Source organism: Chondrus crispus, genomic scaffold, assembly GCF_000350225.1.
Source record: "Chondrus crispus Stackhouse genomic scaffold, scaffold_311, whole genome shotgun sequence".
Lineage (NCBI taxonomy): Eukaryota > Rhodophyta > Florideophyceae > Gigartinales > Gigartinaceae > Chondrus > Chondrus crispus.
The window spans coordinates 10,362-34,149 of NW_005179197.1; the positions used below are offsets into that span (position 1 = coordinate 10,362).

At 54.0% G+C, this 23,788-nt stretch overlaps 7 protein-coding genes; 3 read left to right on the top strand and 4 right to left on the bottom strand.

Moving 5' to 3' along the window:
* Nucleotides 1–224: 224 nt before the first annotated feature.
* On the bottom strand, nucleotides 225–1,895 carry CHC_T00005759001 (hypothetical protein). Its single transcript, XM_005717321.1, has one exon. The coding sequence runs from the start codon at nucleotides 1,893–1,895 to the stop codon at nucleotides 225–227; it is 1,671 nt and encodes a 556-aa protein (XP_005717378.1).
* Nucleotides 1,896–2,020: 125 nt separating this feature from the next.
* On the bottom strand, nucleotides 2,021–2,743 carry CHC_T00005760001 (hypothetical protein). The gene has a single exon (XM_005717322.1). The coding sequence runs from the start codon at nucleotides 2,741–2,743 to the stop codon at nucleotides 2,021–2,023; it is 723 nt and encodes a 240-aa protein (XP_005717379.1).
* A 10-nt stretch (nucleotides 2,744–2,753) lies between these two features.
* On the top strand, nucleotides 2,754–3,777 carry CHC_T00005761001 (hypothetical protein). XM_005717323.1 is given in 2 exon segments: nucleotides 2,754–3,251; nucleotides 3,252–3,777. The coding sequence occupies 1 exon segment, from the start codon at nucleotides 2,754–2,756 to the stop codon at nucleotides 3,249–3,251; it is 498 nt and encodes a 165-aa protein (XP_005717380.1). The 3' UTR covers nucleotides 3,252–3,777.
* Nucleotides 3,778–4,080: 303 nt separating this feature from the next.
* On the top strand, nucleotides 4,081–5,906 carry CHC_T00005762001 (hypothetical protein). The gene is made up of 4 exons (XM_005717324.1): nucleotides 4,081–4,156; nucleotides 4,243–4,943; nucleotides 5,127–5,796; nucleotides 5,872–5,906. The coding sequence occupies exons 1-4, from the start codon at nucleotides 4,081–4,083 to the stop codon at nucleotides 5,904–5,906; spliced, it is 1,482 nt and encodes a 493-aa protein (XP_005717381.1).
* Nucleotides 5,907–5,972: 66 nt separating this feature from the next.
* CHC_T00009231001 (vesicle coat complex COPII, subunit Sec23) lies at nucleotides 5,973–8,477 on the bottom strand. XM_005717325.1 is given in 2 exon segments: nucleotides 5,973–6,182; nucleotides 6,183–8,477. 1 exon segment carries the CDS (start codon nucleotides 8,475–8,477, stop codon nucleotides 6,183–6,185), a length of 2,295 nt encoding a protein of 764 aa, XP_005717382.1. The 3' UTR covers nucleotides 5,973–6,182.
* A 1,391-nt stretch (nucleotides 8,478–9,868) lies between these two features.
* CHC_T00005763001 (hypothetical protein) lies at nucleotides 9,869–10,845 on the top strand. XM_005717326.1 is given in 2 exon segments: nucleotides 9,869–10,789; nucleotides 10,790–10,845. The coding sequence occupies 1 exon segment, from the start codon at nucleotides 9,869–9,871 to the stop codon at nucleotides 10,787–10,789; it is 921 nt and encodes a 306-aa protein (XP_005717383.1). The 3' UTR covers nucleotides 10,790–10,845.
* A 219-nt stretch (nucleotides 10,846–11,064) lies between these two features.
* CHC_T00005764001 (hypothetical protein) lies at nucleotides 11,065–12,323 on the bottom strand. XM_005717327.1 is given in 2 exon segments: nucleotides 11,065–11,459; nucleotides 11,460–12,323. 1 exon segment carries the CDS (start codon nucleotides 12,321–12,323, stop codon nucleotides 11,460–11,462), a length of 864 nt encoding a protein of 287 aa, XP_005717384.1. The 3' UTR covers nucleotides 11,065–11,459.
* Between the last annotated feature and the right edge of the window lie 11,465 nt (nucleotides 12,324–23,788).

The window sequence follows — 23,788 nt, forward strand, 5'->3', positions numbered from 1 at the left end:
GCCGGAGCCCGTTCTCACTCGAAAAGGCGCAACGCCGGATCACCCCACCTCTTTCTCACTCTCCCTTACCATCCCTTTCCCCGCGCCGGCTACCCAGCTCCCTGATCGTATAGGAAGCAGCACGCGCGACGCACAAGGCCCCCTTTCGACGACACTCAGTAACTGGAAGAAAGACCTATTCAAGAACTCCAGTTGGGAAATACCGTGAGCAACAGAGATCTGTACTACCACCCAGTGCCGTGTCCACCACCATCACCTCCACCATAATCTCCACCTCCGCCTCCACCTCCGCCTCCACCTCCATCTCCATCTCCTCCACCGCTCCATCCGCCCCAACCTGTGCCGAAGCCCGTGCCACCAGAGTTACCGCTACTACCACCAAACCATTGCCCACCCGGATTGCCCGACCCCCCAGAAGGGATGTCTGCGTAGTAACCCTGTCGACCAGCACCACCTCCGCTGAACATACTCCCGATTAGTGCCCCCAATCCGCCGGCCGCCAGTAGGCCCCCGAATCCGCCAAACCACCCACCACCACCCCCGCCTCTGTCCGACCCGAACTCCACATCCCTGGCGCGCGTATCTCTTCTCTCCGCCCGTAAATACGCCTCCGTCATTGATTCCGGCCACAAGTTGGGCGTTTCGGTGTTGAGCTTCTCCACGACCTGCTCCGTTAAAATGTGCGGGTACGCATCGGCGAGGCTCCGTATGCGAAAAGTATAGTCCTGCCCGCGCGTTTCATTGAGATTCGGCGGGGTAGATACGCCACCGCCGCGATCTTTGCATACCGGACAGTCTGGGATGGTGCCTGATGGGGTGGGATGTTCGTCATCAAAGCAGCTCTCATGGAATGCATGCCCGCAGCGGAGCTTACGCACGGGCCGCGCGGGCGGCGCTTCACTCTCCAGCGGCTCCGCATCCGGGAGCGTTGGAACGGTAGGCTCCCAGGCCGGTGCGAGGTTGTCATGACAGAACGGGCACGTGGTCGGGACGTACTGGGGCAGCATGGCGGCCACGTACTCATGGCGTATGACGTTGAGCTTGCGCAGGACGTGTCGTCGCTCCCTGTTGCGGCGCGTCGCTTCGCGACCGCCAAAGCCGTTGCAACAGGCGAGGACAGCCATGAAGGCGAAGACGAGGAACACGATAGAGAGCTCGAGGTCCCACCACGACGGCCCCGAGCGAAAAAACAGCGGGGCTGCGGCCCCCTGGCGGGGCGGAGCAGTGTCGACGGCGCCCGCCCTGACACCGTTGTACATGGAGAGGTACTGTGCGATTTCGGTAAGGCCGATTTGCAAGGCGGAGTAGACGCGGTTCTTTTCGAGCTCCGGGATCATTTTGGCGTAGACTTTATCAATTTGATGTTCATTGAAATACGTGGTAGCGAGTGAGCCCGTGCGGATGAAGAGGCGCTTATCTTCTAGGGAGAAGAAGAGCAGGACGGAGGCGCCGCAATTGTCGGAGAGGGACCAACTATCGAAAAGACGGTGCGCAAAGTTGTCGGCGCGGTCGGAGAGGGTGCGTCCGTCGTAGCTCATGCGACGGACTAGGGCGAGAGCGAGACGGAAGCCGACGGGGTTCGGGGAAGATGACTGGTCGCAGGAGACGAGGGAATACGGAGTGCGGCCCGCGTGGACTTGGGCGAGGAGGTCTTCTAGCGATGTGGTGTGGCGGTGGGATAGAAGGCCGGACGGGTCGCATATGTTAGACGAGGCGGAGCCCGAGGAGTGGTCAGGGTGACAGATGGAGCGGGTGTCGAGCCACGGCGGAGGCATGTAGTCCGGGGAGACTTCATCTGCGACGCGGCGGCGGCGGGAGAGGGATGGGGCCGTTGTGTTAAGGGAGTAGGCCAAGACGAGGGGGAAGGAGGCGAGGAAGAGATGTGGGAGACGCATGATGCAGGGATACGGATAAAGGGGTCACCCAGTCGTGGATGGTGGGGTTGCGAAGAAGGGTGGAGGGTCGTTAAAGAGGGGGGGCGGGGGGGGGAAAGGTGAAATGTATGTATAATGAAAGCTCGTTAACACAGTTGTACATACAGGCAGTGAGGCAGGGCGATGATGTGACGACGTGAATTAGGATTTTCAGTTATAGTACCCTTGGTGCTGTACGTTAGTACATGCCGTCTGAGAAACGTACCACCACGTGGCCGCGTGGCACACAAATCTGATCTCCTCGTCCCAACCCCTTTTCGCCTCTCTTCCTCGTCTCTCGCCTCCCTACCCCGTTCGATCACCCCCAAACCGTGCCTCCTTCCACCCGCGATGGGCGTCCCCAATATCCCCGCGTGCGGCCGGCGCGCAAACTCCCGCCCCCCTTTGCATCTCATAGCCTCAACCGCGGACGGGCCCGCGCTGTCCGCACTCAAGCTCACTGCGACGCGCACCTTCCAAATCTCGTTGCTTTCCGGCGCGGTCGCTGGCTTCACTGTTGACGCCGTTCTCTTCCCGCTGGACACGCTCAAGACCCGCATGCAGCTAGCCGCCACGTCGACGTCAGCGTCGACGTCAGCGATCAAGGCCACCCCGATGTTGAAGGGCTTGTACGCAGGCTTTGGGCCGGCCGTGGCGGCGTCGGCGCCGGCCGCCGCCGCTTTCTTCGCCATGTACGAGTATGTAAAGCGGACGCTGTCGACGCGCGTCGACACCAAGTACACACCACTGTGCCACATGGCGGCGGCAGCGGCCGGCGACATTGCGTCCAGCACGGTGCGCGTGCCGTTCGAGGTGGTAAAGCAGCGCATGCAGTCGGGGATGTACACGTCTGCGCGAGCGGCGGTGCGAGGGACGATGGCACGGGAGGGGATGGCGGGCTTTTTCAGCGGGTACGGCAGCCTGGTGCTGCGGGAGCTGCCGTTTGATGCGATGCAGTTTCCGCTGTACGAGTTTCTCAAGAAGACGTGGGCAGAGCGCACGGGCGTGGAGCAGCTAGAAACATGGCAGACGAGCGTGTGCGGTTCGATGGCGGGGGGCGTGTCGGCGGCGGTGACGACGCCGTTGGATGTCGTCAAGACGAGGTTGATGACACAGAGCGCGGGGGCTGTCAAGTATAGAGGTATTGTGCATGGGTTGAGGACGATTGCGAGGGAGGAAGGCGGGGCTGCGCTCTTCTCCGGCTTGACGCCCAGAGTGATGTGGATCTCGATTGGTGGAGCGGTTTTCTTCGGCGCGTATGAGGCCGCTAAGAAGGTTTTGTTTCCGACGTTTGCGAAAAAGCAGATTGAGGAGGAGCAACGTCTGAAAATAAGATAAATTGTTTTCTTATTTTAGTTGTTTGGTCTTGGTCTGTGAGTCGTGCAAGCATGTTATTGTTTGTCAGAGGCGATCACCCGGTCTAGAATGCGCCGCCGCGTAGATTCGTTGAGGGCTGCGATCTGAGTCCACAGGTCTGTAAACGAGGAGCTATGTGGTTAGCAGCACGACGAAAATGATACTGATGGAGTAGGATATGAGCGAAAGTGGTCGAAACGTACGAAAGTCATCGTGAGCGTCCTTGCGCCATTCCTTGGACTGCTCCCTGGCCGCGTCGGGGCCCTTTTCATAGTTAATCTTGTCAAACTCGACCTGGCGCAACGAGAAGAACATTTGTGTCCAGCGCTTGAGCACCGAGCGGCCTTGCTTACTTGGAAACTCGTGTCGCAGGCGAAGAAAACTGCGATAGAGCGCCATGGTCTCGGCGCGTGCGGTCATGGTGAGTTTGGAGAAAGAGGTGGGGCGTTTGCGCCGATGTTGCTCGTACTCCTTTCCATGTAAAGATCATGACAAACGGATGGTATGATGAAGGAAAGGGAAATTTATTTATTTCCGGCTACGGATCAAAAGTGGTCGCCGCCGTGGAGGGGCATCATACAGTACACGCGTGATCCGCTCACTCCAGGCATCATTTTGGCGGGCGAATTACCTTTGCCCCTCTTTCTCGTAAACCCCCGGTGCAGTCGGGTAGGATTCGCATTCTTCTCTCCGTCACGTCTCTATTGCGATCCACACATCACCCACTTCGCTTCACGTCTCTAAGTAGTTCCAACCCCTAAGCCCCTGGCGCCCACGTCCGGCCTTCCGCGTCCGGCTTTCCACACCCGCCATGAGCCAGTTTCTCGCGCCCCAAATCGTCTTCCTCAAAGATGGTACCGATACAAGCCAGGGTCTCGGTCAGCTCGGTACGTCTCCCTTTCCGCCCATGCCCAATTGAGCCGCGCACCGTTGCAATGTTCTGACCCGTCTGCTTCGTATTTCCCACCCAAAGTATCCAACATGAACGCCTGCCAGGTCATCGTCGAAATCCTACGCACCACACTGGGTCCGCGCGGTCTCGACAAGCTCATCGACGAAGGCAGCGGCAAAGTCACCATCTCCAACGACGGCGCCACCATTATGAAGCTGCTCAACATTGTCCATCCTGCTGCTCGCACCTTAGTCGACATCGCGAAGTCCCAGGACGCGGAAGTTGGCGACGGCACCACCTCGGTTGCCCTTCTGGCCGGAGAAATGCTCAAGAACTGCAAGGATTATGTCCAGGACGGCTTGCATCCGCGCACCATTATTCGCGCCTATCGGAAGGCTTCCGACCTGGCCATCGAGCATTTGCGCGAGATTGCCGTCGACATTCATGGCAAGGATGCCAAGGATACCAGGAGGTTGTTGCAGCGATGCGCGTCAACCTCACTGAACTCTAAGCTAATCGCTCATCACAAGGAGTTTTTCTCCAGCATCGTCACTGATGCGGTCTTGTCGCTCGACGAAGATCTCGATTTGTCCATGATCGGAATCAAAAAGGTACGGGGCGGATCTACCACCGATTCCCAGCTGGTAAAGGGCGTTGCTTTCAAGAAGACGTTTTCGTACGCCGGTTTCGAGCAACAGCCCAAGGAATTTACGAACCCCAAAGTTATCATGCTCAACATTGAACTCGAGTTGAAGTCGGAGAAGGAGAACGCTGAAGTCCGTGTCCAGTCGACCAAGGAGTATCAAGCTATTGTCGATGCCGAATGGAACATTATCTACGACAAGCTCGACAAGATCGTCGCCACCGGAGCCAAGGTCGTGCTATCCAACCTGGCCATCGGAGATCTTGCCACGCAGTACTTCGCAGATCGCGATATTTTCTGCGCTGGCCGCGTCCAGGCAGAGGATATGAACCGCGTATCCCGCGCTGTCGGGGGTGTCGTACAGACTACGATGAACAGTGTTGCCGAATCCGACTATGACACGATTCTCGGCACGTGTGATCGGTTTGAGGAAGTGCAAATTGGTAATGAGCGGTATAACATGTTCACCGGATGTGCAAAGGCCAAAACAGCCACAATTATCGTTCGCGGAGGATCAGAGCAGTTCATGGCGGAAACAGAGCGATCCCTTCATGATTCGATAATGATTGCACGCCGGACGATCAAGCATGCAACTGCTGTTGCGGGAGGTGGTGCAGTCGAAATGGAGTTGAGTCGTCACCTGCGCGAATTTGCTATGAAAGTGCATGGCAAAGAGCAATTGATCCTTCTCGCGTTTGCAAAATCACTCGAAGTGATTCCGCGCACGCTCTGCGATAACGCCGGATTCGATTCCACAGACGTTTTGAACAAGTTGCGCGCCAAACACGCCACCGCCGATGGCAAGTGGTATGGTGTTGACATTGAAGAAGCAGGAATCTGCAACACATGGGAATCATTTGTCTGGGAGCCTGCCGTTGTCAAGATTAACGCAATTGGCGCTGCTTCTGAGGCGGCATGCATGATTTTATCAGTAGATGAAACTGTGGAGAACCCAAAGAGTGAGGCACAAGCCGGTGGTGGAGGAGGAGGGGGTGGGATGGGCCGGGGCATGGGCGGTATGGGCGGTATGGGCGGTATGCCTGGGATGATGGGAGGCGGCGGACGAGGCGTTCGAAAGTTTAAGGGTCGTGGGGGGCGCTAAAGTGGAGCGCTGCAACGCGCGTAGGAGAACTTAACTAAAAAAAAGGGAGCCGCTGGTTGACTTTGCCTGATACGGAACCAACTTGTTTAAAGAAGCGACCCTAATCTGCAAGAGAAGTATTCATTTCGATACCTTGTAACATTGTATTGAAGTCTATCTCAGCGGCCCAAGTTCGAATGGGCATATATATGCTTTAGAAATTAGTTGCGAGCCCCGGGCATCAACTCGCAGTTGCTCTGCTTCCCTTCCCCCTCACCTTCCGCTCCCTCGCCTGGTCTACTGGCTGGACACAGCCAATTTCTTCAAATGTTCCATGAATACCCCCAAGCTCACATCATCCGTGAAGATGAAGTCAGATCCGCCATATTCAGCGGCTGCGCTGTGATGATTGACAGAGGGGTTCAGTTTGGCAAGCAAGAAGCGAGCTTGAGAACCGTTCTGATCACATTCAATGTATCGCGCGTACGGAAAACGCTCATCCAATACAGCGGCAGCATCGTCCTTGGGTGCTTGCAATAGAAGCTTTAAGTTGTTATGCTTTCCATCCTCATGGTAGCCAGCCTTCCGCCATGAGCTGATCGTTTCACCGTTGAAAACAATGATGTAAAAGAATGTATCCAGAAGTAGAATTCGATCCGGTTTGATTGATGTGACATCAAGCAGCACAGGTTCTGGTGCTCCTGACAGGGAGTAGCTCATCAATGTCGGCTGAATCATGAGCAAGCAGTTGTTCACATTTTCCCGATTGAGATACGACCTGAAGTAGGCAGTTTCATCTGGAGACGAATTAAATACTTGCAAAAACTGGGATCGTCGCAGATTGAACATAAACTGTGGGTACAAACTGAAATTGGGGCTCAGCGCAAATGTCTCTGGAGTATCCTTTTGATACTCTGCAAACTTGGCGCAGAGACGAATGAGCATGCGGTCGACCCATCGCAGAATGTCAAACGAGTCCTCGTTCTCCGTCTTGTAAACCGCCATTCTCGCCATGAGTACCGCCGCCGCATCCTGGTCAAAGCCTGCTGCGATTTCAGGAATGTTGTCGCCAGAAGTCCACCGTCCGGCGGTTGTCGTCACTCGCATGCGATGCTGCCCAGTGGCATGCGTATACCGCGTGATGAATTGAATGTAGCGATACTGGTCGTCGCGAATCGGGTTTTGGTGAGGATTGACAACCTCAAAGTAGGCAGCGAGGGTGGTGTGCGGGTCCAACGTACACATTCGCCACGCAGTGGTCCCTCCGATGCCGATTTCCATTTCTGTGGAAACCGACGGGGACTCCTTGTTCAATGAGGCGACTGGGCCGATCACACCGGCAACCTTGACCTCCCTCGATGCTATAATCTCAAAGGAAGCTTGAAAGGCCATGGGGAGTTGGTTTGATTCGTCGGTCGAAAAAAACTTCTCAAACGTCTCCTTAAACATCGGGTGATCAAACGATTCGGACACGACAAAGACGCCACCGGTGCGATCTACACACGACTTCATCTCATACGTGCCGACCTGGTCCAGCGAGCAAGCCCAGACATCCACGGCATGGCCAGCATTGACGGCCCTAGCGGCGATGTCATCAAAGGCCTTCAAAGCAGCGGTATGAAACGGGGCGTTATCCTTCTCGATGTCCGAGTGGGAACGAACGGCATCGCCAAGCTCGAGGGCGACAATCTTGCCCGGGTCGACGGTGCCCGGGCCGCCGACGAGGAGCTGGATGCGTGCACCAGTGCCGGCAGACGTGGACTCGAGAATGCCGACGGCGACGGAGAGGGCAGTGCAGAGGGCGCGCTTTGGGCGCTCGTTCTCCGGGACGGGCCACGGGTCGGTCTCGAGGTCCTCCAGGACCGAGGTCATGAGGAACTCGCCCTCGGACACGGGCTGGAGGAAGCGGGCGGCGCCGACCGTGGCCGGGTTGGGACCCGGCGGCGAAGCGGAGTTGAGGGGGGCGCCGCGTGGAGGGCCGCCGGCGAGCATGAGGAGGTTCTTAATTTGGTCGGGGGTGTACTCTTTCTCGCCGCGCAGGACGTAGCATTTCGCGCACTCGGTGTAACCGATGACGTGGACGTGGATGTTTTGACCAAAGGTGATGAGGCCGACGACGGCATCCTTCGGGAGAAGGGAGAGGGCTTTGATGATGTAGTCCTTGGCGGTCTGCAGCTCATCCTCCCTGGTGCAGACGTCGAGGACGAAGAAGAAGATCGGGGGCGGGGCGGGCTGGCGGTGGAGGGTGTATTCGACGGTAGTGAAGTCTGGGATGAGCTCTGCGGGGAGGTTTGATTCGGAGATGTCTGCATAGTTTGGAGGGAGGGGGTTGCGATGGTAGCAAAAGGGGCAGAACCAGATGCGCGAGCGGAGGTCGACGCGGCAGTAAGGGTTGAGGACGGAAGTGCAGGACTTGCATTGGACGGGATCGTAGGGAAGAGGGGCCGGAAGACGGTTTGCGGAAAGATGTTTGAGCGGGGTGTACATGCAACCGAACGGGACGATGCAGCGGGTGGCTTCCAGACGCGAGGACGGCCAGGTGAGCCAGGACCAGCGCACGCCGTCCATTTCTTCTAGCTCGTTGAAATCCATGGTGGGAGATGGGATTGAGTGAAGTGAAGGAAAGGAAGGGAAGGTGAAGGTGAGGGTGACTTTGGGTTGAAGATGAGGGAGAAACGAACTTCCGTGGCAAAGGTGGCAGTGATACCTGTAGTTAGTTTTAATTTGTTGCAGGATGGAGGGCAGAGGATGTTGATTGCTCGTTGCTGGGCGCGTTTAGTAGCCGATGGGAGTAGCCGTCAAGGACAGGTTGTCCCAGACGCGAGGGAAGAGGGAGCGGGTCCCCGTCCGAGAAAGAGTTTTTTGGATATGAGGGGGGTTTTGCTACTTGGCGTCGATGGGGTCTGGAACCAATACTTGTACGGGAAATGGTCTCGAATTTCCCGTAAATTACTCTCTGGAACGGTGGCTTCGGTTATGAAGTGGGCCGCACTGGGCGTGCGGTGGGTTCACTGTAAGGAGGACGGGGTGATTGGCTTGTGTTGTGGCGAAGATTGTGGCGAGGCTACAGTACTCTTGAGAGGGCATTGGATGGGGGCTTGCTAGTCCGAGAGAGAGCCAGTGCGAGAGAGGGAGGGAGGAGGGAAGGGCAGGTGTCAGGAATTAGATTTGGTTGTGGAGGGGGGGAAAGGAATTTGGATTAAATTGGCGGGCGAGTTTAGAGCAGCGGAGAAAATATTTTGAATAAACAGAGTTGTGCGGCGTTTTCAGAAACGCTTGGGCCATGCGTGCACGGCCAACTACAGTACAGGTAGCCACAATGTACCTCTAAGAGGTCAGAAGGCCATGTGCGCCGCTGACACACGCGCAAGAGCATAACGTCTGCGTGTGTGCACGTGTAGGCGCCGCCACTGATGTGGCCTCGGCGATGTGGCCGCGGCTTTGTGGCGTCGGCGATGTGGCGTCGGCGATGTGGCGGCAGCGATGTGGCGGCGATTTGATGCCGAACGACTGCGGTACTGTGTGCAGAACAACCGCCAGAGATGCGGCCAGCGGGTACCCCCAGTCTCTCCGTCCCGCCGAGCCTCGCCAATCCCTCCCTCCCTCCCACCGCGCGCGTGGACACGTACAGTATAGCGCACTACTTTTTGAAGCTCACCGTTGCTCTCCCGCACTGCGCACAAAAACACCTCAAACATAAGCGCCGCTGTGCCCCGCTACAGCGCCCCAAAAAAGGGCCCCGTCCCCTCGCCAGTGCGTCACCAAAATAGCTCTCCAATTCTGATCCTCTGTACAAAGTTTGACTCTACAAACAGCCCCCCCCCACGTGTTTAAATCCCGTCCCCGCTACCCCCTCCGCTTCCCCATATCTAACCCACCACCACCAACCCCTCCCGCGACACCCAACCCCCCCCCGTCTCCCACATTCCCGCGACACCCCTCTCGAGCCACTCCCCCGCACCTTCACCCCCCTCCACCCCCAAATGTCCTCCCTCGAACTGACTACGCCACGCCCCTCCCGTACTCCCTCTCGCACGGCCGTTCTCGAATCCGAGCGCGTGCTCGCCGCCATCGAGGTCCGCCTGCGCACCACCGCAGCCCCCGTCGCCCCGCACAACCCCTCGCTCGAGGCCCTGGGCGACGCCTACACAGCCCGTCTCGCCGGCCATGCCCTGGACAACCTCGACCGCGCAATCATCTCCTACCGCCTCGCCGAACGTCGTCTCCGCCATGTGCCCGACGCAACTCTGCCCCGCGCTCGCCTCCTGTCTAAGCTAGGCAAGGCTTGGTACAGTCGTCTAGTGCTTGCACAACAGGGGGCCGTCCCGGGTACTCGAGCCGTCCCTGTCCACGCACGAGGGCACTTGAATACTGCCTTTGAGGCGCTTGATGAGGCTGTCAACTTGTTTAAGGAGCGAGACGTCACCGACGCTGCCTACATCGATGCTTTGCGTGTGAAAGGCTTGGTTTCTGGTGCCTTGTGTCAGTTGCTTAGTGATGACGCAGGGGACACCAATGACACGAAAGAGAAATTGCCCAAGAAGGTGTCCCCGCATCGCTACGCGAACGAGTGCATTGCTTCACTCGAGCCCGTCCTACAAATCCCGCACGACAATGCCACTTCCGACCCCGCCAAACTGCGGCGCTTAGAAACTATCACTGGAGTTGACCGAGCCGAGGCCGTCATCTGTCTCGCCCGAGCTTATGTCCATGTGGACAGCGGGCGCCAGCAGATTGGTAAGGCCGTCGGCTTGCTGGCGAGTGTCAGTGGCATACTGAAGGACGTTGAGGCCGAAGGGAAAGATGGAGACGCCCTCCAAAATATGACCAGGGAAGCAGAGGCTCAGATCGTCGCCCTGTCGGGCAGTGTCAAGGTCGTTGAGAGCAGATGTCTTGTTTGCTAACACTGCCTTACGGGACTCTTGTGTATAGAATTGTAAACCACCCCTAATACCTCGTTTCTCCCGCTTATTTCCATCAACTCTCTCCTGTATGCGCAACAGCTGGCTCGCCGATTGCTTCTGGACCCCTTTCAGATCACGCCACAAGCAGCGTGAAGAGCCCTTCCTCGTGACTTGTCCTCGCGTTTAACAAGCTTTTGTTTTTTTGATACACTTGTCCCGCGTTTGCTGCAACTAATGTATGTTCCCAGAATCCCTCAAAGTAACAAATAGTTACATAGGTTAAAAGGGTGTCCCGCAAAGGCACCTGGGCGTTAAGCATACCACCCCGCTTTTGCCATTTTTACGGATCAGGGCTGGCTACCCGCGACGTCATCGTCGTACAAAAACTACGTCGGCAGCACAAAAGAACCACATAAGTGCAAAAAGTACGCCGACTGCGAGTACTTCAGGTGCGAAAACTAGAACAACGAAACAAGATGTGAGAGTCAACCTGGCAAAACCTACGTACCAGTCTGCAGAGATAGTCGCCGGTGTTCAGAGCGCCTCATTGACTCAACCTCTACCCCCAACGGAAGCAGACTTCTCGTTAGTCGCGACAGCTTCACAAGCGTCTGTGAATGGCCCGCCTAACAGTTCTTCTTGGCTTTTTATACTCGAGTAAGACTGCAGCCTATTCTTCCCAAAAATATTTCGGGCTGCTCTCTATCTTGCCTGTCAGCTTCTCAATCCCATCCTTCGTGACAAGCAGCGTATGTTCAAACTGAGCGCTGCGCTTTCCGTCGGACGTCGTGGCAGTCCAATCGTCCGGCCAGGTCACGTTTCGAGGCGTACCCTCATTTACCATAGGTTCAATTGTGAATGTAACGTTGGGTTTCAGAATTCCAGCTGCCTCGTTATTCTTGTAATGCAAAACATTTGGAGTGGTGTGAAACACCGAATTGACGCCATGTCCGCAAAAATTACGCACAACCGTGAGCCCGCTGCTCTTTGCATGTTCCTCGATGACACCACCGATATGTTTAACTGCCAGTCCAGGTTTACAAATTGCAATTGCGCGCTCAAGGCATTCGTGGGTTGTTTTCACCAAATGTCGCCCTTTTCTATCGACGTTGCCGACTAGAAAAGTCTCCGAGCAGTCGCCATGATATCCATCATAGAATACAGTGATATCAATGTTGATGATATCGCCGTCCACAAGAGTTGTGTCGTCCGGAATACCATGACAAACGACTTCATTTATAGAAGTGCAGCAACTCTTCGGAAACTTATTGTAGTTGAGAGGCGATGGATAGGCACCCCGTTTGATGATCTCTTCATGAACAACCTCATCAATCTCTTCGGTGAGAACACCCGGCTGCACCATTCTACCTGCCATGTCCAGAATCTCCCGAGCCATTCTACTGGCCACGCGCATCTTTTGGACTTCCTCATCCGTCAAAGCAGTGATTTCCCATGGAAAACGTGGAGAACGGGCTTTTGGAAGGCCATCCTTCCAATAATCTGGACGCAGAATATCCTCGGGCACCTCCCGCATTGGTGTTACTCGTCCCGGGCGCAGCTTTCCCGTAAATTTGAAGCGAGGAAACTGGTGCATGCCGAATCCCTGCGGTTTGGCGGCTGGTTTTGTTTTCGGTTTCTGCGACTTGTTCCCCATTGTGACAGAACATGGCTGCTGGGGTGAAAGGTATGACCATGACTCATCACAGCTGCGGAATGTGGAACTTGGCTTTTGAGGAGGCGTAAAAGTACTGCCACAACATAGTGGTAGAGCGGGAACAAAGCCTGGTACATACATTTTCGCGGACAAGTTTCTTGCGAACAACTTGTGGTCCGAGCGCCGATGGTGTTAAGGGTGATGAGAAGAAGGATACCGTGCCGGGCTGATGACACAACCGCGTTGCGGTGGCGCAACGAGATCTGTTCTCCGGGTTTTGTATGATAAATGCATTACAGTGCTGTGGTATGAAACAAGGGGTGCATCCAGGAAATAACACTCCGCCACTTCGCTACTTTATGATAGAGCATCAAGAAATGGAGGCAGATTTGGTCCGCCACTTTGCCACTTCGCCACTCTTGTTTCGCTGAACATTTTTTGCTCTTCCCGCGAAGTCTGTAAATTTTTGAACCGGCAATCCCCCCTTCTCAGCACAAATCCCCCAACGAGCGGCTTTGCCATCCCCAAGCGAACCCAAATAAGCTGATCTCTTCTTCAAATTCGCATTCTTCGCTCTCGCTTCTCCCCGGCCTCTACTCCTTTCCCCACGACACGGCTACCGCCGCAATGGACCCAGACTCTACTCCACGGAGACCTCAGCCAAGAGGCCGTACGGGTCTCAGTCCGGCGACACACATATCGCACGCCCTCGAACACACGCAGGTCGCCCTCTCTCACACGCCAGCAGCTTTTTCTCACACGCCGATCACCCCCGCAAGCACGCCAGCAGCTCAAGCTCACGCGCGGACCAGCAGTTTATGGAGGAACAATTCTTTTGTAAAGTTGAGAGATACCAAAAAGTAATCATCACTGCCACATGATAAAATGGCATCCCAGGGTGTCATGGCGTTCGTTTGCACATGACGCTCTGGGCGAAGGAGGGCAGCCAGTTTGTATTTTGGTGCCGTTCGTGACCTTCTTTTTCGGCGAGGAGCCTTTAAAAATTGTGAGGGTCGCCAGAACCGCAACAAATGCGGCTGTAGACGCTGCGAGAGCAGCAACAGCGAGGCGAGGACGATGCATGCCGAATGTGGCGGAGTGGAAACGGTCGAGTAGCGAGGTGGAGACACCCCAGGGGGGGGGGTCCCTCCACTACGCCTGGAGTGGCAAATATTCGCCACTTTTCACGACCTCTGATTGGGTGAGAAGTGGCGAGGTGGCGGAGTGATATTTCCTGGATGCACCCAAGCTCTGCTAAACATGATACCTTCATACACGTGTGTTTCACCTTGAAGACAGAATGCCATCCAAACCCGATACCCAGCACCACTGTTGCAGCCAGTCCAAGCCACATATCATCGGACGCCCCATTCTTCAACCACCGCTGCATTCCTTGCCGGGAGACTACAAGCGGGGCGGTCTGGAAGGGTTGAGTTGAGGCTTAATGCTGCAATCAGTAGGGGGTTGACCATTGAGCTACCAGGAAAACCACTCAACCATCTTCTTCCTTCTAAGTAAACGTTTTTTTTAATCTGGCTTAATGCTGCAATCAGTAGGGGGACAAGCTTTGATTGATGGGGGCCTTGAGGCCAAGGGTTGATTGAGGCGTGGGTAAAGAGGTGGTAATTAGAGTTACCTGAGTGAAATGGGAACCAGCAGATTATTGCCTCGTCACTGCATTGAGCACGGCTTTGGACAATTCTGGGATTACGCCTGGAGTAATGTGAGACAACTGCATCACAATATTCTGCATGCCGTGTTTCAATAAACGAACAAGTGTAGGCAGATTTTGTTGCACATGTGCGGAATACTTGTTTTATGCTTGACCGACACACAGGCACGGGATTAATACATCCATTCCATCTCTCTCTCGTACTTTCCTACTACAATTCAAATCCGATGACGAGCGGGGCTTCGCGAGTAGACGTTGACGAAATTTTACAGTCAGGTGGCACGTTAGCGTCAGGTTGAGATTGGACTTCTTCGCCGTCGGGGAACAAACCTCCCTCGCACGTCACTCTTCCTGACAGCGGCCTTGCGGATATACATATTCAACAGAAAAAAATTACCGCACAACTGTTGCGCCGTAATCTCACCTCTACTACAAGTTTCTCATTCAACTTTAATCAGTTCTCATGTCATGACTGTCTATCGTTGTTTCGGTTAGATACAAACGCATCCCTCAGCTCTCTCAAATCGCAGGGTAGCCAGAAAGTCCTGCACTGAGCGGAATCGGTTTAAGGTGACTCCATTTCTCGCAAGCTGCATTTTGTCGGGGTATGAGTCGTTTCCTTCCGGATTGAGAGAAGTTGAAGTGATGTTTAGGAAAAAGCGCTTCTTATTTGTCTAACGTTTTCTGGGAGATGCTTGAGACATTTCTAGAAACATAGTAACATCTAATTGTCTCCCCATTAATCGCATTTTACTTGCAAGCTAAGCAAACCCTACTTTGCTGACTGTATATTCGAAGAAATATTCGGAGAAATATATTCCTTGAGCCATTGCGATTCTTTTATGTGGACGTGGTAGTGTACGTGGTCAGCAGTGTTTTCCATTTCAACATTTCGGGTATGGTATAGTCGACATGCTTGGGAGGCGCGGCTGATTCTAGGACTTACCTACATTCACTGTTCTGTACGTCCTCTGGCTGGTAGTTGATTCTGTCGGCGACTGCGTTGGCTGTGGCCTCGTCGAGGGCGTTGTCGATATCGTTTGCTTTCTCGGTTGATTTCGGGCCGTTGCACGCGAGGACCGTTGCGGTCCCCTTCGGTTTCCTGCTACGCGCCTTGGTACCCCACGATCGCCGCGGGGAGGTTTGAAGGTAGCCATGACTTGAGCAATTTGTGTCAGTTGGTGCACGTTCATATATGCCTTTCGGCTCCAGTGTCGTCTGCGGCGATCGTGGCGCCAGCGATCGTTATAATTTCGCGGAGCTCGGCGAGGGTTCTGCATGTGTTCTTGGCGGTTTCTGTAGCCCTCTCCTGACTGGAACCTTGTGGGATGTCCGTTTGAGTTGGGGCGGCCTTGTTGTTTTCTTCCTCAATGTCTTGTAGTCTCTCGTAAAGTTCGTCCATTGCATTTGGGTGTCCCAATATCAGTAAGGCTCCAAATAAATCTTTGAACTGATGAATATCCCTTGGTCCATCTACCACAAACTTTGCTGTGGTCTGATCGTTTTTAATATGGGCATATTTTGCTGTTAACATCCGACCGCATTGTATGCGGTCCTTTCGGATTTGTTCAGGTATCGTGGTGTCTGTTGCCTGCTTTATGCTCTTGGGCTCTTTCTCGAGTACGGCGGGTACAGCCTCTGATTCTCTTACCAGAATTGCGTCGAGCGTTTCAATGACGGTAAGCGGTTATATGAGTATTGACGTCCGGAAGAAGATCTGTGATATCTTTTTCGATACTTCTGGCGATCATGCGGTTGCAATTGGTAAATTCCTTTAGGTAGAATGTGCTTGTATCCTGCGTTGGGGTAAATAGCCTGGTTGGCTAGTGTCAGGTAGGTCGCTCTCGACTTGGATGTTTGTGAGAGCAGATTTTCATTTTATGTAGTTCTGTTCCGTGATTTTAGGAAGTTCCTCTCCGAAATTCCATTGCTGTTGTGCGCCTTTCATAATAATTTGGGGTGTAACATGTTGTTTAAATGCTGTACGGTGTTGTGCTTTGGCATAGGGGTTTCCTGGGTGACTTCTTCGGCTGGTAGAGTCATTTTGTCTTACGATGTTTCTTGTTGTGCTGGTCTGCCACTTTGCCACAGTTTGTTCCAACACGTCTGGTGCACTGTAGTAGTGCATCCGTCTCCCTAATGTGGATGTGGGGAATAGGGACGGAATGTTGAGTTACTCGACACGAGTTTGTGGAGTTGCTCGACTCGGATGGATGAGGAGCACGGGCTCTACACTGTAATTAGCGTAGCGATGGAATCGTCGAGCAGTGGAAGTGGCTGTCTTTTATCGGAGGTCCATAATCAGTGATGAATAGAGATCCCTTGACTCCCCCTTTCATTCCGCGCTCCTGCTCTTAACTCTAATGGACCCGCACCGTCGCATCCGCTGGCGTTGTCATTCGCGTTCACATGTCTTGCTGGACAGGTTGCATATTGAAACGCATCTGATTGATAATTCCGCTTATGGGGCACTAGTTACTCACACGTCTACGGCCGTAGACACATAAGGCATATCACGAATGGTACCGGTACCATTCGTGATATGCCTTATGTGGACTTCTATTACCCAAAAAGGTAGTAGTTGATTTCGTGTTAATACAGTAAAACGGCCGATTCAACCACTATTGGGAAGGCAGAGAACGACGCACATCGAACTCCACCACCGCCCTTCACCAAAACCCCATTGTTCAGGCTGGTCAGCCCCGCTTTGTAGTAGAACGCGAAACGTGGTCACGTGCTAAAACAAGGGTTGTTCGTGGGGTCGTATACTAGGTAGCTAGGGGGAAGTGGTAGAGGCTTTCGGGCGACTGTAACAGCCGGGTGTGCTCGCGAACCACGGAAACTAGATGCGAACGACGCAGTGCTCTCGACCCAGTGAGGCTAACACACGGCCAGCGAACCGTGCGCGCGAGCGGGGAGTCAACACGCGACGTGGCCACGAGAGTCCTAGGGCGCGAGCGAGGAGAACGAAAGAGCGTGAACGTGAAGAAGTTAGTTATTACAGCGGAACACCAAGAACGAGAGTCGCGTCCTTGGTCCTTGGTTGCTTGTCCCCAAACCCACCCGGCGCAAGCGCCAACGACACTATATGCTGTACTAGATCGCGGTCGAGATGTAACGGCCAGAGCTCACGACGCCCCGTCATAGTACAGACGTGTACAAGCGCGGTAGTAGGTCCACGTGTGCGCGTGTCGAAATCGAGCAAGGCTGGTGTAAATGGGCTTGGTACTGTACGTCGGGGTACTTGAGTTATCTAGATACACGTGTACACGAGTAGCGCGAAGAAGGGTACTACAGTGGCACGGGTTTATACCACATGGCCCCCCCCTCAGACGTGGACGCCCCTGGCTATGCCAGGAAGGGCTACCACGTGTGGTCGCGATTAGGGTGCAGGTACACGTAGAATGTGCGGGATACAGTGTCAGATCGTGATAGCACGGTAGATGGCGTGATTAAGAACGCGGAATTTGTGCACGAAATGTTGTGGTCCTCTGTGTCACGTGTTTTTCTCGATGTTTCAGATTTCCCGCGAGAACAATTTTTGCCCAAAATTTTGTGTATGGTAAAAAGTCTTGTGGTCCGGCAAAAGGTCTTGATGATTTTGTCGTTTTGGGGTGAGGCAACGCACTGTACGCTTCCTACATATAAGGGACACCAGTGTTCGTGCGATAAGCGTGGCGCCACCCTCTGCATCGCGATATTATCACGAAAAACGAGCGAGCGGGGGTCGTGAGCCAGGTCTTGTGGCACGGCGTGAATCATGGTTCGAGGCATTCAGGCAAGCGTGGGATCGTCGAGACGCACAACGGAGCAAGGTGAAGAAGGTCTCACGGGTGTCGAAGTCGCGGTCGTGACAGGCGCAGAAGGGGAGGTGACGAACCTTGGGCATACCGGTCCGGCACACCTCGGTGCCGCACCGGTTGCCAGCGTCGACGCGCTTGCATCCGTGGGCGTGGTAGAAGATCGCGAGGCGGGTGTAGGAGACGCCGAGGATCCTTGGGTTCGTGCGCTTCTTGGAAAATTCTTGACGGCACGGAGAGGGGTGTTCGGGACGAGGAAGTTCAAGAACCTGAAGGCCTGCTTGTGACCCCCGACACGAATGGGGGTCTAATTCACGAAGACTTGGGAGAAGGCTGGTCGCAGTATCCGAGGAAGTCCGGCTCTTTTTCGTGGGATAACTTGGTCAACACGGGGAAACGGGACGCGCAGCTAATTCGCGATTGCACGAAGAACGAGAGTGTTTGGTCGGGGCCGGCACGAGCTCGATGGCTCTCGTTCTTTGCCACCGCGTACCAGATTCCGAGGAGCTTGGTATCAGATCCAGTTTTTCTCGGAATCTAGCGCTGATGCGTGGTACGTGACTGCGATGAACAAGCACTTGCGTGGTGATCTCGAGAAGCCGCCCATCACGTCGCCGAGGCTTTGGGATTACTCGCTTCCCTCCGTGGAAACTTCAAGCGGTCGTGCTCTCATCCAAGAGTATCTGTGTGCGTGGTCGTCGTCCGTGGGGTTCAGGTCGATCATCTCGTTTGCGGACTACGATGCCCTTCGCGTGGATACCAGTCCCCGTTCAAGATACAAGGTATGCACGGTGCAAGGGAGGCAGAAGCTCACGCTTTTTCACGGATCTCCGACTTGGCTGCCGCTTCCAGAAGTGGCACTTGGAGCAACCGGCGTTCACGGGCTACACGGGCTTGCCATCAAGATGCCTCGAGTCCTTCACTATTTCGGTAGTGCGTGCGCTGGTATTCACGATTTCCCGGGAGTCGGAGGCGTCAGTCGGCGGTTGGAATCGTGCATGCGGCTAGAGATGCTTCACGCCACGATGTGTGCCTTTCACCACGAGTTCATAAGCGCGGGTATCGTGTGGATCGTGAGTGACGAATGCCTAGATTTCTTGGAATCTTTCGAATTCATCCCGCTCTTGAGGTACCAGTGCAGTGACCAGGTCTCCGAGGTTAGGCGAGTGGCTCAGGTCAAGATCTTGAAGGAGGCACGGAATCTCTATGCTAGCTATTTGTTTTCACGTAGAGACTTTCCCTCTCAAGTCCCCGAGTCGTAGGCACTCTTCGTGAATGGATCCTTCGTGAGGGCGTTGAGTTACACGGGATCGAGGTTAGGTGGCTTGCCTGTCATAGGCCTGCGTGAGGGGCACTTAGGGTATAGCCGTGGTTTTGTTCCGAGGTTCGTGTCCTTGGATTGGCGGATGTCCGATGCGGAGCTTCGTGAGTCAAACGGGACGGGGCCCATACTGCAGGGCCTCGCTGCACGGTCCGAGAAGTGGTCTGTTCTAGAGACCATCGAAACTGTTTTTCAGTGTGCGCGTGCTGCGGAATTGCGTGAGTCCGGGCTTCGTGAAGAACTCGGACAGATCCCCCGGGATCTCGCTGACGAGAGGCGCCGAGCGGGCCTTTGGAGCACGGAAGTCGAGAAGCTGCATGATTGTCGAGATCGCGGGTACACAAGGCCCTATGACAATGGGAAGCGGGTCAGGTATGATTCCGAATTCACAAGGTCAAGGGTCGAACAGATTCAGCTCGTGCTTGGATACGAGTATCACGGTTACGTCGGTACAGCAACCCGACATGAGACCACGAACGGGTCGCTTTCGAGGGGACCCTCCACGAACGCGGGCGCGTCTGCAATGACTTCTCGTGCACCAATCCCGGATCCTTATGCATCTCGTTCTCGTATTCCCGGTGCTTATGAGAGTGCGGGTATTCGCGACCCGTACGCTCTTTATCCTATTATACCGGACCAGTACGTGGCACGTGAAGGTACTGCTGGGCAATATAGGAACACTTATCCTCGAGGAGAGCAGAGCTAGCATCTTAATAGCTAACGTCGCGGAGTCTTATCGAGGTATGTGGTGCATGTCTAAATTCAATAAATAAATATGACTGGATCGTCTTGAGCGCTTTTGCTTGTTTCGTGCTTGAGGTTTTTCTTCAGTGAGTTATCTTGCGCGCGTAACACGTACTTCGGATCCCGGGCCCCTCCTTCAGACTGCACGTCTCGGGCAGAAGTAAAAGTTAGCCAAGGGACTACGGGTTATTTCTGGGGCTCGGTGTCGTCCTCGCTTGGGCGAGAGTAGTTCTTTTTTCGTGTTGCCTTCTCGTGTTGACTTCGCGGAATCTTGCATAGCTTGATTTTCTTGGGGCATTGCTTTGGGTATCGGCGGCGTCTAGATAGGTATGTCGAGATGGCTTCCTCCGGGACATCACTTCGGGGCTGCCACGTGGGTTCACGGTACCCGTACCACTTGATTCAAAACTCCACTGCTCCCGAAGATAGTACTCGGTGGTCTAGAATATCCTCCATCACGTACTTCGGGCCTTCGAGATTCTTTTCTTGAAGACCTTTTTCCGTCGTGGCGAGAGGTTCCGGCGGTGGTGCGTCATCAGGCGGAGGCGCGTATGTGACACGATTTGCGGAGACTCTCTCGATATTTCCATCACGCTCGATCATGAGTGTTCGTGTGTCGTTTTTGATATCACTAAAGGGACCGAGGGCGTGGTTTCCAACCTTGGCACCCTTGGTGGTTCCATCGGTATGGTCTAGATAGATGTACTGGCCTGCGCGTATATTCTTGGTAGTAGAACGCACGCGCTTGTCGAAGTCCTCCTTGTATCGAGCTTGTGTTTTGTGGAGACTCGTGCGGGCACTCTCGATTGCGCTCTGTAATTTCTAAAGGTAGTCTTCACGTTGGCTCTTGCTCGGGGCAATGGTACTATCCGCGTAGTGGTCTAGATGAAATGGAGGAGGAGGTCGAGAAAGCACGAGGTTGAAAGGAGTGGTTCCCGTGGTTCTGTGCACGTCATTGTTATAGGCGTAGGTCAGAACTGTGGCGTACTTATCCCAATCATCCTGATGCTCGTTCACGAAATTTCTTAACATGGCGAGAATTGTGCGGTTGTACCGCTCGACCTGACCATTAGTCTCGGGATGATACGTGCTCGTGAAAATGTTCGAGATTGTGAGGATAGAACAGACCGATGGGAAGAATCGTGCAGCGAATTGCTTGCTGTTATCATATATGACACTCTCAGGAGCGCCGTACTTGAATACCCAGTGTTCCGTGAATGCGACTGCAACCGTGTCCGCAGTCATAGAGCGCAGCGGCACGACTTGAGTGAATTTCATGAAGCGGTCCTTGATAACCAAGAGAAACCTGCAGCCGCGCTTAGATTTCGTGAGTGGTCCTAGAGTGTCAATGCATAGGTTCGTGAGTGGCTTGGTCGCTGGGAATAGCTTCAAGGGATTCATCGCTCTTCGAAGCTTGAGTCTATTTTTCGCGCACGTTGAACAATTTCTCACGGTGGCGTAGATATCCGCTGCCATTTGAGGCTAATAGTAGGTCTTTCTCACGTAATGATACATTCTTGTTTGTCCAGGATGCCCGGCGAGCTTCGAGTAATGTGCACGTTTAAGAACAAGGGACCTTAAATTGGCAGGAAGCACGATTTGTTCGACGTCAGAAAGTCGGGGATGTGCCCGCCGTAGCAAGCCATCGTCCCCTTCACGAAAGAGGGAATCGTGTTTTCGAGACTGACGTGAAAGCAAGGTTTGACAAAGCTCGTCTGCGCGTTGTGCTTACAAAAGCTCGGGAATCGTGATTGGCATAGGCACGTCCGCGACTACGCTTGCAGTCTCGATTTCTTCATCTGCAATAATGGGGTCGAAGAAATCGATGGCTTCATCGAATGTGTCATTGAGGATCTTGTAATGGGCATGGGGAGGATTTGCTGATGCTACGTCTCCGTGGTTTGTAGTCGCGCGTGTTCTCGAGCTTCGTCCACCGGTCGCTACAAGTACGGGATCGAGGTGGTCTCCGAATGTAGGGATGTCATCCTCTACGGGTTTCGTGTCACCGGTAGGACTGATTAACCTTGAAAGGGCATCTGGTACCTGATCAACACGTCCCGGGCGATACATGATCTTGAAGTCGAACTCGGTAAGGCGCAACTGCCATCGCATTAGTCTCCCCGATGGTTCTGTAAGAGTCAGCAACCACCGTAGGGCATCGTGGTCTGTGCGAACCGTGAATTTCGTGCCTTCTAGATATGGCCTTAAAGTTTTAATGGCCCAGACCACCGAGAAACATTCACGTTCCGTGGCACTATAGTTTTGCTCAGCAATGTTCAAGGTCTTAGACCAGTATCCCACGGAACTCCATGCACTCTCGTCTTGAAGGTTTTGTTGTTGCAAGAGGGCTGCCCCGAGTTGATAGGCAGATGCGTCCGTGTCTATCTTGTACGGGCGGTCACGTTGCGGGAGCGCTAGCGCGGGCGGCGAGATAAGAAGTGAGTTGAGGGCTTCGAAAGCCAAGATGGCATCCTCCTCTGGTTCGTACCAGTTCGGATTAGCATCTTTCTTGAGCATCGAGTTTAAAGGCTTCGCGATTCACGAGAAATTCTTGATAAAACGACGGTACACATTCGCGGCTCCAAGAAATGACCTCATCTGGGTGGCAGTCCTCGGGAAGATCGCATCCGCGAACGCAGCCGTGTTTTCTTCAGCAACAGAAAGCTTTCCTGGCGTGATAACGTGTCTTAGGTAATTAAACTTTGGCTGGAAGAACGAGCATTCCTTGAGCTTGAGCGAGACACCCGCGTTCCTTAATACTTCGAGTACTTGATCCACGTGCTGGATGTGGGACGATGTATCACGAGAAAAAACGATCACGTCATCTAGATATATGAGGCAGGTCTGCCATCTTACGCCTGAAAGTATTATATCAAGAGCTCGTTGGAAGGTCGCCGGTGCGTTCCGAAGACCAAGCGGCATCCTCGTGCGGCGAAATGTCCCCAGGTGGGTTGTGACCGTGGTCTTGTCGTGATCCTCGTGTGCCACAGGAATCTGCCAATATCCCGAATTGCAGTCGAGAGTCGTGAAAATAGCAGCATCCCCGAGAGAATCTAGATATTCATCCATTCGTGGGAGTGTGTACGCGTCCGCCACGGTTTTCGTGCTTAAGCGTCTGTAAGCAATACAGAAGCGCATCCAATCATCTTTCTTCGGAACGAAAACCACGGGACTTGCCCATTCGCTGCTAGCCGGCTCTATCACGCCTGCATCGAGCATCTTCGCGATCTCGGAACTCGTGACATCTCGTGCCTTGTGTCCTTGTCGATAAGTGGCTTGTCTTATCGGCTTTGAATCGGGTTAGAGCTCTATTCGGTGTTCCGTCGCGGTAATTTCGCCTAGATAACCGAGTTTCCACATTGTTTCGTGCTTCGTGAGCATCTCGAGAATTTCGTGCTGCGTTGACTTGTTGGTTATGTGAGACAAGTCAATCTGGGAACACCACATGTTTTCGATATTCGGACTCTTGGGCTCGTCCTGTACCGAGACTTTAGACTTACTGTCTTCGGACTCCTTTGTCGTGAAGGAAATATTTAGAACTCGTTCGAAATCTTGAGAAGCCTTTTCTTCCAGTGAGTATATCTCGTGTGGATTTCGTGTGTAGTTCGTCAAATTTTTGAGCGACAGCAAGAGAGAGCTCGGGAGGTGTGAGGCGGAAGACATGCTCAACGCGACACACTGACCCCGTAACGCGATGTAGATGAAATCTGATGCGGGCGTCAGGGATATCATCAAGCAGGCCAAGAGACGTATGACAAGAATAAACTTTCTGCATGAGGTGCTGGCGTACAAAGGCTTCTGTGCCTAA

Excerpts from the sequence above, each read along its gene's own strand:
- CHC_T00005759001 (XM_005717321.1), bottom strand. The coding sequence starts at position 1,895 with ATGCGTCTCCCACATCTCTTCCTCGCCTCCTTCCCCCTCGTCTTGGCC.
- CHC_T00005760001 (XM_005717322.1), bottom strand. The coding sequence starts at position 2,743 with ATGCGCTGCTTTACCACCTCGAACGGCACGCGCACCGTGCTGGACGCA.
- CHC_T00005761001 (XM_005717323.1), top strand. The coding sequence starts at position 2,754 with ATGTACACGTCTGCGCGAGCGGCGGTGCGAGGGACGATGGCACGGGAG.
- CHC_T00005762001 (XM_005717324.1), top strand. The coding sequence starts at position 4,081 with ATGAGCCAGTTTCTCGCGCCCCAAATCGTCTTCCTCAAAGATGGTACC. Across the intron at positions 4,944-5,126 it reads AGGAGAACGCTGAAGTCCGT|GATATGAACCGCGTATCCCG; the intron begins GTCCAGTCGACC and ends GTCCAGGCAGAG. Across the intron at positions 5,797-5,871 it reads CGGTGGTGGAGGAGGAGGGG|GCGTTCGAAAGTTTAAGGGT; the intron begins GTGGGATGGGCC and ends GCGGCGGACGAG.
- CHC_T00009231001 (XM_005717325.1), bottom strand. The coding sequence starts at position 8,477 with ATGGATTTCAACGAGCTAGAAGAAATGGACGGCGTGCGCTGGTCCTGG.
- CHC_T00005763001 (XM_005717326.1), top strand. The coding sequence starts at position 9,869 with ATGTCCTCCCTCGAACTGACTACGCCACGCCCCTCCCGTACTCCCTCT.
- CHC_T00005764001 (XM_005717327.1), bottom strand. The coding sequence starts at position 12,323 with ATGCGGGAGGTGCCCGAGGATATTCTGCGTCCAGATTATTGGAAGGAT.